Source organism: Sphaerodactylus townsendi, linkage group LG04, assembly GCF_021028975.2.
Source record: "Sphaerodactylus townsendi isolate TG3544 linkage group LG04, MPM_Stown_v2.3, whole genome shotgun sequence".
NCBI lineage: Eukaryota > Metazoa > Chordata > Lepidosauria > Squamata > Sphaerodactylidae > Sphaerodactylus > Sphaerodactylus townsendi.
The window spans coordinates 56,986,126-56,999,266 of NC_059428.1; the positions used below are offsets into that span (position 1 = coordinate 56,986,126).

A 13,141-nucleotide genomic window follows, 5' to 3' on the forward strand; every position below is an offset into this window, starting at 1 on the left:
ACAGGTGTACTGAAACCAACACCACTTCTATAGTCTGAACCGTCAAGCATCCTGTAGTCCTCAGGGTACCTTCAAGGACCTGCGTCTAGGGTTCCAGGCAATATCCATAATGTGCAGATTTTTGCAGCATCTAGCTTCAAATGTATGTTGGTCACATAGCCATAGGACAAAGAATAGCTGTTGGGTCAGTAGTCTGGGAAGGAATGTGTGTGCCAGCAGGCAGTTTTCCCAGATCTTGATTGATGCCATTCCAACCATGCTAGATGACCATGGATACCCTTTTCCCTTTTTTGCTGACCCTATATCTGAACGATAACCCATCAGACTGAGCAGGATGTCAGGGAGCACACTGAGCACAGTCAGGATGTGTCTTGTCATCCAGGTCTCCTTTTAAAATCCTGAATTTTCTGGCTTGATTGGGAGAGATAAACTACCAACCTCTGGAAGATCAATGGCCCATGGTCTGACTCCCAGTCACTGGGGATTAGAAGTATCTGCCTCAATTATCATTTATCCCTTCCCGTACCCAGACCTGCACTGCATCTAAAATACTTGGAGAGGGTCCTCATTCGCAAGGAGGACTTCCTTTGTACACATTCTTCCATCAATGTCCCCTCCATTTGGCATCCACTGATGGCAGCCACCTAGCACATGAGGAGTCATGACGAGAAGAAGCTGCAAGATGGAGCACTGACCCTGCAGCTGCAAGCTCCTGCACAGGCATATGTCACCCTGAGCCAGGCAGGCCAAATGAAGAGGGGATGACTACTGGGATCTCTGGAGGCAAAGGGAAGAGCCTTCCAAATGCCGCTCTGGGTTTTGTTTCTGTTTTAAACAAATGCCCTGAAAAGGGGAAGGGGTGACAGTGACTTCAGAGCTAAGAATTCCCACATCCTGTGAGCAGCAAATATTCTGCTTCATGAGAACATGGCTTTGTTCTGCTGGCTAAGGGCATCTGCTCAACCAGAATTTTTTCAGAGTATCCAGTCAACTCAGGACATAGAGGGACACGCACATCCATGCAGATGGCTGATCCCTACAAAGTACACTCCCATGCACCCACCACACACAGGGGTGAGTATTCCTATATCTCAAGGCACTGGGACCAGGGATGACATGGAGGTGGAGGATCTTGGCACACCACCTGCAACATTGACCAGTTATTGTTACGGTAGGAGTTTTCTCCAATGTGGACAGCTGGTAGCATAATGCACAAAATGGCCATGGCACCGATCTATTTTGAAAATAATCCATTACGAAGTCCACTTGCCATGGCTTTCTCTTTCTCTTTGTTGGTGTTAAGGTTGCTGGTATCCCTTTCTGGCCTCCGTAGTGCAAGAGCTGAAAGACAAGTTTCCAGCAAGCAGCAGCAAGCCATTTGAAGTGGCCTGCTACACCGCTGTACCCCGACATGGATTCAACAGAGACATTAAGATCCAACCCAGCTCCGTGGGTCCTCTGCACTGAGGACCCAGCCCCCAAACCCAACTATTTTTCAACTGATTACACTCTGTTCCCTGCAGGACCTCTAGGCATTGTTTGCACTTTCAGTTGAGGGTCCACACTTCAGGTGCAGAAAGCACAACACTCCAAGATCTGTCCAAATAGATGTGTCACCATGTTTAGCAAGAACAATTCCATCTGCTCCATGGGCAGATTGCAGCACCTGCACTGCTAAGCAACCTCCCCATCCATCCTCCAACAACCCCCAGAGACACACATACAAAGACACAGTTGTAGCCAATGAAGACATTTTATTGGAGGGCTGTAGGGGCAACAGAACTGAGAGAACCAAATTCTATTTCAGCTTCACCTCAGGGAAAATGGGTGTGATCCTCCTGGGGAAGCTTCCAAATGGGGGAGAGGATCAAGAAGGACATTTGCCTGCATATGATCGACATCTCCCAAATGTAGGAATCTGTGGTCGGGGCTCAGTCTGGCACAGACTATCAGTGGTAGGAGCTGGAGTATTTCCTGTTGGATCTCCATCTGTGGAATAGAAAGACACATGAATCCACAGCAAGGGACATAAAGTTCCTTGGTGAGTGCTGACAGATCCCTCAGGGACACCAAGGAGTCCACCTGAAAGTTCTTGGGGCAGCACTCAGCCACATGCACCTCAAATTCCCTCCCCCCAGCAAAAGGTTATTGCCCTTCAAAGCACTCTTACCTATCTGGTGCTCATGTTCTCACCAACACCACATGAGGGTCCTCCTTGGCACGTGCTCCACAGGAGTCTGTTCTTGCAACAGAATGAGCCCATGGATGGTGTGTTTATTCATTCCATTCAGCATGGTGGGGCTCCACACCTTTTGCATGCTGTTTAAGGGGGAGCCTGGCAACTGCCTCAGCTGTTGATCCAGTGCAGAGCCGACACCTAGGGCATTCTCCCCTGAATGCTGTTCCAACTCAGTCCCCATGCATCACAGCTCCTTATGTGCAATAGCTATGGTGTGCATGTGTGGGGAGGGCCTGGAGCTACTTCCAGCCCTGATGGTTGTTGGACTTGGATAGAGGATGTTGCTTTGCCCGGGTGACTCCTGAGCATGAGGAAAGGGAAGGTAGTTGTGGAAACTTACCTGCCAATGTACAGCTACCCCTTTAGGTCCTGGCTGAGGAGATCTGTTACCTTCTTGGATTGAGAACTGGTAGATGTCAGCCACAGACTTTGGATTCCCTGAGTGTTTGTGCAAAGAACATGCTAAGTAGAGTTGAGTGCCCAAGGTACCTCGCTGATCTCTCTAAGTGTGCATATTAGGGAGCTGTCAGATACCGTCTCATGCTACATACCCTATGATTTGTGAGGCTCTCAGGGTGTTCTCTAGGGATGGGGGTCCATGACTGGGTTCTGAGGAATGGGCTTGGCCAGCACAGGCAAGGAACATGATTGTTTTCTCCCTTAGTCAGGATCCTGAGCTGACTGGAGTCTTATGGACATGCTCAAGTGGTATGTATGTGGGGTTACTTGACATTTCCCTTTGAAGAGTGTTTATGGGTTGCGCCTCCATTTTTACTGGTGTAGTTTTGTGTTTAAGGCCTGAAATGGTTCAAAGAGCCATCTAATGTTGCTCACGTCCCCTGAACTGGGCACAGCTATGCTGGCTGTGGAACTGTGAGAACACCTGAAAGCTGCAAAGAGGCACTGTGGGCCTAGGCTGACATAACTGGCTCTTATGCCAGAGTATTAGCATATGCCCAAAAGAAGCTGATGTAGGGGTCAGTCTGTTCCCTTTGCCCATTCACACCCCCTGAATTGCACTGTAAAACTTCTCCATGTAACAGCAAATATGATTACAGAACTATGCCAGAAATATAGGCAATGCAAAAAATATTAAAGAATTTGTTTTCTACTGCATCCTTTGTTTCCTTGCCTTCATTTCCCCTTGGTACCACCCCCTTCTTTTCTTCATTGTTAAAAATCCTGGATATATAGGCATTCAGAAAATGGGTCATTTCTATCCCATAGTATTAAATCAAAAGGGTTAAAACTACAGTTCTATCACTTTCACTGACAAATCTCAAGTAGATGGCATGGTAGAGAGCCAGGAAATTACATTGCTGATATTTAGATGTAATTTTATTTTATTTACTTCACTTATAGAGTCCTAGAAGTCCACAGGCTCCCTCTTTCTTCCTCTAGGCATAGCTGGGATATATTTTAAAAAAGTTCTGGTTTTGATCTGGAAAAACAACTACCCAGGGTTTATAATTTTTGCTTACAAAACCAGAATGTCAAACTATAGTTTAATTCAACCAAAATAGTAAGATTGAAAATAAATTCATACACGTTCATACTCATAAGTTAATATTCATACTGAACTTCAATATTCACTCTCTTCTGTGCTTCACTGTGTCTCTCAACAAAGTGAATTTGGCAAATTATGCCTACTTCAATTTTAAGTCAGAAATGCTACATGTTTCTGTGTAAGTTATATGAAACTTTAGTCTTAGAAAACAATCTCATGATATTATATGGAATGTGAGGAAAGTACTGAGAATGGAAATTATGTGATAAGAGGCATTTAACTTAAACTATAACACTGAAAAAAATTATTTGTTGGGAAATACACAGCATTCTAACTCAAATAACAAATTATTCCAAATCAAGTGTTATCACAGACTAGAAAAAACTGACAAACAGCAACAAAGACTAAAACTTTTGAAATATTGTCTGCAAAGGATTTTATATTAAGGTCATCTTAAAGGATATTTCATATGATATTTGGCTCCGCAGAAATGTGTAGCAAATCAATAAAAATAAAATATTGTGAGATATGTGAATTTAAAAGGCAGTCTCATGTCTAACAGAGGACAAACTGTAGGTTACATACAAATCGTAATTACATAGAGCCTTCAGTGTGGAACGTGCTCCACAGAACAACAACAAAAAATCTTGCTTTAAAAAGCTCCACTTATAAAAATTAACCAACTACAAATAACCACTTTGACGATTTATTCTACTGAGCTTGTTAATCAAGTACAAAATATTTAACAAACGTATGCAAGATAACCAGCTGCAAAGGAAACCTACATACCTGTCTCACAACCATGGGGAATAAATAGGTATTATCTTTTAACTCCTGCAAGTCAAACTTTATTCTCAACAAAACTGTTAATGGTAGACAAGCAGCATATTTTTTTCAGCTGACATCCTAAGTATATGAGCATGGATAGATACTACGACAGCATGCAGTCAACTAAACATCAGGTGTTTTTATCTGAGAATTTTGAAAGACTGATGACATTTTGCATGATGAAATTAAGAATAAGAATTACCTTGAAAGAAGGCTTAACAATGAGTGTTTTTCCTACCTTCCTCTTGGCAAGTCGTTATCATCTTTCTTCCACCGTACTGTTGGCTGAGGATCCCCTTGTACTTGACATCTGAATTCTACAGTTTCTTCTTCTAAAACCACCTGGTTGATTGGTCTCCGGAGAAATGTGGGCCGTTCTTGAAAACAAAAGTTCCAAATTTAAAAAGCAGGCTGATTACTATATATACTCAAGTATAAGCCGACCTGAATATAAGCCGAGGTATCTAATTTTACCACAAAAAACTGGAAAAGCTTATTGACTCGAGTATAAGCCTAGGGTGGGAAATGCAGCAGCTACTGGTAAATTTCAAAAATAAAAATAGATACCAATAAAATTACATTAATTGAGGCATCAGTAGGTTAAATGTTTTTGAATATTTATTTCAAAGAAAAACAGTAAACTAGCTCTGCAAGTGGAAAAGAGTCAACAAAAACAATATGGTATCAATAACTTTAAAAGTACAGAAAACCTTAGCTCAGCAACCAAGCTAAAACACAAGAGTTAAAATCCTTCAAAACTGGATTCCTCATCATCTGTATGTCCAAATGTAACCCAATTTAGATTTTAAGAGGGATATTATCAGAAATGGAAAAGGAGTTCAAGTCTTTGATAGTGTGATCCCACTTTGTGACCCTTAACATTCACCAGACTTACAACAAAAGAAACTTTAAATCTGTTTTCTGTTTCATAAACAATAGTGTGCAGTATAACAATGAAATATGGCAAACCAATACAGAAACAATAATCAATATATGATAGTTCTGGCCTGCTATGCAAAACAGACTAGCAGGTTCTCAGTCCTTTACAGTTCTCTCTAGCAATGTCCTGTGGCACTGTTGATGGACTTGCAGCTTTGCTGTTCTTTGCTGAGCCCTCTCTCCTAATTGTCAAGCCTTCAAGGATAGCCCTGAACTATGCAAAAACAGTTCAAAACAACTGAACTCTGTGAAGTTGACTGGCTCCAGCTACAGGCCTCTTAACAATTCTGAGGAAAATATTTATATAGCACCCATTATAACATTTTACAACAGGAAACCAAAATACAAACTAATAGTCAATATAAACACAATATCCCCTTCTCAACAATTATTACAAACATTCTCATACCTGAAATATGCAAATACTGTTCATAACAATTGAACTCCTCTTAACAATTCTGAGGAAATGGAGCCTTTTCTTTCTTATATGGAAAATCTGAGCTATTTAGCTCCCCCTAATGGACCCTGGGTTACAGAGTTTCAGCTATAGCTGGTGTGAGGTTATCAGCACAGACTAGGGCACATACAGTTGTATATAAATACCGTATATACTCGAGTATAAGCTGACCCAAATATAAGCCAAGGGGGGCTTTTTCAGCATTAAAAAATGTGATGGAAAAGTCGGCTTATACACAAATATATACGGTAAATTTATTTTTAACAATTCATTTGAAAAATAGTCTAGTTTTAGGCATCTACAATCAATACAATAAAGAAGTAAGCATGAAGAAGTGGTTACAGCTCTTGGATGCCATCAAGCAATTGTACAATAGTTACACATATAAGATCAAGTGTAGTTTTAAGATTTCATAAGTCTTATTTATTGTTATCATAGTTTGTGTGTATCAACTGTAAATTAACTTTTCCTATTTTTTCCCAAGAGTATACATGTGTCATTCAATCAAAAACTCAAAAATATATCATAAAGTTCAATGTAAAGCTCACAAATAAATAAACAACATAACAAATGTAGACTAGAAGTACCACAGAGGCACAAATTGACATATCCATTATTTCCATTTTGCATTATGTCTACAGGTCTCTCAGTGTTCATCAGGAACTAATAAGTAATTTTCTTTGTTGTTTTCTGCCTACTTATCACTCAGATAGTTTCCTGAATATGTCCAATAGTTAATTATATGTCTATAGAGTGATCAGAGTGAATGCCATTGCCAATGCAATTAACATTCTTTATGTGAGATTAAATGGACTTGAATCATCTGCATAACTTGGTTTTCATGTTAATCTCTCAGGAGACAAAACAACAGTGCTTAATTCTGCATACTAAGTAAAAGTATTTTTCTTACAGAGCTCAATCAAACCTTGTTCCATAGCATAACATTACTTGCTTTTTACAAAGTTCTGTCCATAAATTTTGGTGGCATAATTTTTAAAAATTGCAATTCTGTAAACAGCATTCAACACCTAAATTAGAATCACAGATATATGTAATATGTTTCATGTAGCTGTACAAGTTTCAGATGAATACATATAGTACCCTCTCCCTAGACATTGCTTCTGTGGTGAATATAGAATGTCTTTGAAGAGGGCTACAAAATAGGCTAGGTTTGAAATGTGACAACCCAAAGCTTAGCCTATACTTACATTCTTCTTATTTAATTGTACACATGTCCCACAGAACTTAATGGAAGGGTGATGGATTGTTTCAGGGTGATGCCTTTTGTTTATCCTTTCTTTCAGGGAAAAAGTATAGCGGCTCAACATTTTGAATTCACTCTAGACTCCATTGGCTTGGACTAGTTAGGCTATGACATGTTCTAACAGTACAGACTAACTCAGGTTCAAGGTTCCCTTCTTGCCCATGAAATAGTTTTGTTTTGTTGCAATTGATGCATCTTTGACATAAACAAAATATGAGGAACGTTTTGGTTCTACTTGTTAATAGGCATGGAGAGAAAAGAATGCTTATATTTTCCACTGAGCACTAAGAATACTGCCCTTAACTGTGTGCACTGTAATAACTATTTGCATTTTAAGAACAAGTTGAATACATAATGAAGTGGCTTCTTGTTCACAGACAGAAGAGCACTCCTAATTTGAACCTCTTTTGATATTACTCAATAATAGTCAGATTTTTCTATAAAGATTTCAAAATCATCTCTTTAAAATATTTGTGCCTTTATATCCCTTTCTCATTTTTATCTGGTTTTGTTTATCTGTAGCTCTGTTCATAGTTTTAAAACATTGTGCATACAGTTTGAGTACTGGCCTCCCTGCTGTTCCCATTAGACTCCTGGTAACCACCTTACTTAGTGGTATTCATTTTCACCAGAGGCGATGCCTAAAGCGAAGTTCACTGTATGGAAGCATCCACAACCTTGATGACTGACATACTAAAATTGATTTTCAGTATTAGCAGAAACAACATTAAAATATGGAGGGACCAAATATTAGAAAAGGAATACATAAAATTTCATTATAAATAGTGCAGAGGTATTTACATGAGTCTCACTTTTTTTTAAGAAGAATGATTTACTCAGTAACTGACTAATTAACTTCCTTCTTCCTTATTTAGCGCTTAGAAGCAAAGGCAAATTTTCCACTGCCAAAATATCAGTTACTTATAATTACTTCAATTACAGCCCACATAGAAGTTTGGACAGCAATGGGCTTAGACTGGAATAACTTTGCATAGGATTGCAACATGAACTTATAACGAAACCCACATGTGATGATTTTAGGATACTTTTTTGTGAGGTGAGTTGCTTATGTTATACTTTCTGGGTACACAGATCTTTAATACAGTATTTTTAATTTTTAATTAAAGTCTATTTCATAACAACAGCTTATTTTATGTCCCTGTACACTAAGAGTTCTAGAGTGACATTTACTGAAGATTAATGCCAAGCTCAAACAGAAGAATTTAATCTTAGTCATGCCACACTGATTACACATGAACACTTCTGTTGAAAGTCAAAAACCTCTCCCTCAAGATTGGTCTAGTCTAGAATCATTGGCAACACTGAAATACTGGCTGTAATCTGAACTGGATCTTCACAAACTCTATTCTGTGCTAGTGATATGAGAAGGTCACAATGTAAACATATAACATATGAATTTGCTGTAAAATTTATGATGACACACGCCTCTAGCTTTTCTGGAAAATAATGGAAGTTGTATCCATTAAGCTATAACAATAAAGCCATATATGATTTTCTGGTTAAACTTGTTTAGTAATTTTGTGTATGTTTCCTTTTGCTTATGTTTCTTCTGATATTCCTGGACACTGACTATTCATTGGCACTGAGTCTGTTCTTTCCTGGGTTAATTTTTGTTCTGCTCAATCTGTGACAAAAAGATAATTGACTGTACACTTTGGAGATATGAGAACAACATTTTAATAACCATCCTCAAATAACAACAAGTGTAGTAACCTATGAACCTCAGCAAGTGCAGCTAGAGGAAAGGGCCTATAACTATATAAGGATATCAGCCTATAATTTATGACTGGCAACGTGGGAGGTTTGGGATGCAGAAGACTGGCGGAAATGGTTTCACACGATACTGCAATTGGTGTTCAAGCTGGAAAACTGTAAGAGCTTTCACCACATCTCATGATACTCTAAGAATTCCTCTGACTTCTGGAGGATTACTAGAATGTTGTGCAATGCACTGCTATCACTTCCTGTTTTTTTGACTGGAAATGACATTGCAGCATTGTGTGATACCCCTCCTCCCCATTTGATCCCACTGCTCATTAAAACAGTGGTGACTGACTGAGTGATAAAAGGCAGGAGGACAGCCCCTTCTCAAAGCCATTGAGGAAGCTGCAATGAGTGAGGCATAGAATTGCTAACTTCAGCCAAGTTAATTCCTTCAGTTTGGGGAAGGAAAAGAGGTCAGCAAAGATGTGATACCACAGACTCTACCCTCCAAAGCTGCCATTTCTTCCAGCAGAACTGAGCTCTGTAATGTTGAGATCTGTTACAATTACAGTTAAGATGGGTAACCCTAGTATGTCATTTATGATAGATTATCTTGCATCCGAACCAAACCCTGTACTACAGATGAAATGCATACTATAGACATATTAATCCAAAGACAAGATCTTTGCTTTCAATGTCTAAAATATTAGACTAACAAAGCTTTTTTTCCAATGGGATAACTTCAAAAGTGACATTTTGAGGATCTGGATTTTCTAATTAATTTCAAATATTAAAGAATTTGGAAATGCTGCCACTGGAATAAATACATATATTCCAATATAAACTGTTTTGGAGATTTAAAATATTGTTTTACCTTTTTAGAGGTTTCTGAAAAAATATGGGGAGATGGACTGTGCACCCTACAGCCATCAAATCACACCTGACTTAACGAAAACCTTGTAGGGTTTTCAAGGCAGGAAATATTCAGAGGTGGTTTGCCATTGCCTCCCTTTATGTCATGATCATGGTGCTCCTTGGAAATCTCTTACCCAAATACTTGTTAATGATGAGACTGAGAGTGTGTGCCTGGCCCAAAGTCACTCAGCAAGATTTCATGGCAGAGTAGAGATTCGAACCTGGCTTTCCCATATCCTAAACCACTACTCACGGATTTTCTGTTCCAGGTGTTCACTGGAAGATGCATTAAAAATATGAAGGCTTGACAATTCTCAAATTGTATATAGAAGGAGGGGCAGATTAAGATGTGGAATTTTTTTTTATTTTGTAATAAACTACTTTTTCATTGATTTTCTTTGGCCTTATTCAAAAACCTTGTAGTGGCCCATAAAGAAAGCTTCTAATGGTGTCTAGAAATGTCACCACTGAGAGTTCTCCCACAGTAAGGTTTTATAATACTATCTATTAAATAGTTGCTAATGGGATACATTTAGATTTAAGATCACTCCAGTATCTCTTCCTTTGTGTTTAATTCTTCTCATGGGGAAAAAGAGTCCCATTATTCCTTTTGTTGCTTTGAATGTTGAGCTTGTGAGATTCCACCAACCTACATGCTGGCTGGATTCTGAATAAACCCAACTCCTATGCAAATTTTAAAGAACAACCATGTTGGAAAGTGACATTGTGATAAAAAAAATCAATACTTAAGAAAATTACATCCTGTGAGCTTAGACCTAGCTCTTTTGCTGTGTTATAAAACACTTGATTTACCAGCATAAAGGGATAAGAAAAAATTTAAACAAGCTGCATGAGTCTTAATATGGCTGTTAAGCACCCAGTGCTAATGGGATAGATTAGCTCCAGAAAAATAAGCACAAAAAAGGTCATTGAAGCGACACTTTGACATCATTTTTGAAGAAAACATGAGCCCAATGTCAGCCCTCTTTAGAAATAACTGGAAATTCTATGGCTTTACCACAGAGTTTTTGGGGATTCCTAGAGAATTCTGATATCATATATGGGTTTTCCCCAGAAGTGACATCCCCACCCCCCACCCCCATATGCTGGTTGTGAGACCATGCCTGGTTGTGAGGCCATGCCTGACCAACATGGCAGGCAACCCTTGTAAGAGAATCTCTGAAGTGCAATTTAGTAACTGTTTTAAAGGTATTTCAATTACGTCCAATAATTTTTTTTACTGGCAGCAGTATCATACTGGATTAAGCTTCCTGAACAAGGTAGGGGAAAGTTTGAGAGCCAGCATGGCGTAGTGGTTAAGAGCAGGTGCACTCTAATCTGGAAAAATGGCTTTGATTCCACGCTGTGACACTTGAGCTGTGGAGTGACCTTGGGCTAGTCACAGTTCTTCCGAACTCTCTCAGCCCCACCTACCTCACAGGGTGTTTGTTGTAAGTGGGGAAGGGAAAAGAGATTGTAAGTCCCTTTGAGTCTCCTTACTGGAGAGAAAGGGGGGATATAAATCCAAACTCTTATAACTATTACTATTACTATTATTATTTCAGAAATGCGCTAAAATAGAATTCTTGAGATTTCTACATCACTGTAAATTAGGAAGTAATCTTCAAAACATGAATTCAACTTTAAAGTATTGATTCTATATAAGTTTATACAATGATTGATGCTAGCAAGTTTGATAATTAAGTTTGTGCCTGCAACTCAAAGGGACAAGAAAACAAATATTTAAAAAACTTATTTACCGAAAACAGTCAGTTCTGCTGGATCACTGTCCCTTTCTCCCACCATGTTGGTTCCAACACACGTGTACATTCCTGCATCACTTTTTCTTGTGTTTGAAATCATAAGCTTCCCACCTCGTATCTGTATTAAACAAAAGGAGAATGACTATACATTTTAATACATAATTGTTCATGTTTCACATATTTAGACTCAAACCCCACAGTTAAGTATTATTAGTTACTGTTTTTGTAGCATTCTGGCTGTATAAAATGCTTTACAATTCTTTATTCATCTCATAAAATCATTTTGCATAAGTATGAGTAAGAAACATTGACTTGCTCAGGAGCAAAGCTAAGGTCTCAAGATAGATTTCCCTAACTGACGTAGTTACGCTGGCCTAAAATTACTTTTCTTTGTTCTGTCAAGGCCAACATTCTGAGAATTTTACACATGTCTCTTTCAAACAACATTTTCACTAGAAAACTGTAGAGAAAAGTAACCTATGATAGGAAACCTAGGAAAACACATTTTTTTCATGCATCAAAGTGAAATACTGTTAGGATTTTACAAGTGCCTGATTCATTCAGTCAAGCAAGTGTTAACCGTTGAAGTCACATGACTAGAACCACCTGAGTTTTTGGAAAGATCTCTCTGTTTCTTCTTCCAGCAAAAGGGGAGAGGCAGGCATGCTGGCACATATAGATTGCACTGATACGCAGACTGAGCACTTCCATAGATAGAGTTTGCTGTTCTTATATTTAGCATAACCTCATTTGTTATCAAGTAAAGTTTTACAAAACAACTCATTTGCAACTCTGCTATATTAGTTACTCTAATAATTCATTGTAATACAACAAAGATCCTTAAGTAGGACTATATTTCAGCCTAACTTATCTAACAGGGTTGGGTGTAATAAAATCATGGCTGTTTTGAGGCTACTTAACAGCAATATAACTATCATTAAATAGTAACACTTGCACAAGGTTAGGATTTTTGAAAGAAATTCAGATTAACACAACTATATATGGGTTTGAGCTGTCCTGTTCCTGTTCCGAAATCAAACTGTCCTGTTCCAAAATTATACAAAATCCAGCCAGGGTTGCCAGGGACTCCCAGGGATAGGAGATCCCCTGTTCTGGGGCTTCACTCTTCAGCACAGTCAGCTGGCCTGTGGCAGACTTACAGACAGGAAAACGAAGCCAAGGTCTGTGTCACCAGCAATGCAGCAATATCACTATCAGCATGTACCCACAGTGAAATCATCATGTTGCAGGGAATGTTACCGTTGCTGCTCGGGTAACATTAAGTGATTTCAGCTCAGGCAACATAGTGAGGCACAGGAAGCCGGTGTTCTTCAAAAGCAAAGTATTTTATTCAGAAGTGGTTGCTACCACTCGGAATCGCCCATTCGTAGCCAAGCGCTAGAACTTTATACACACCCATCAAAAGGGGCAAGGGGGCAGGTAAGGAGGCAGGTCCCTTACCATACAACAATACAGAAACATCAACACATAAAAGAAAAGATAC

At 39.0% G+C, this 13,141-nt stretch overlaps 1 protein-coding gene across 12 annotated transcripts in view; it reads right to left on the bottom strand.

The window, feature by feature from the left end:
• The window catches only part of ROBO2 (roundabout guidance receptor 2), a 547,539-nt gene that overhangs the window by 176,718 nt on the left and 357,680 nt on the right, over positions 1-13,141 (bottom strand). For all 12 annotated transcript variants that reach the window (XM_048494577.1, XM_048494572.1, XM_048494575.1 and 9 more), the window contains exons 4-5: positions 11,635-11,755; positions 4,813-4,951 (exon numbers count right to left, since the gene is read on the bottom strand). In XM_048494577.1, coding sequence (XP_048350534.1) covers positions 4,813-4,951; positions 11,635-11,755 — 260 coding nt within the window. The remainder of the gene's footprint in view (positions 1-4,812; positions 4,952-11,634; positions 11,756-13,141) is intronic.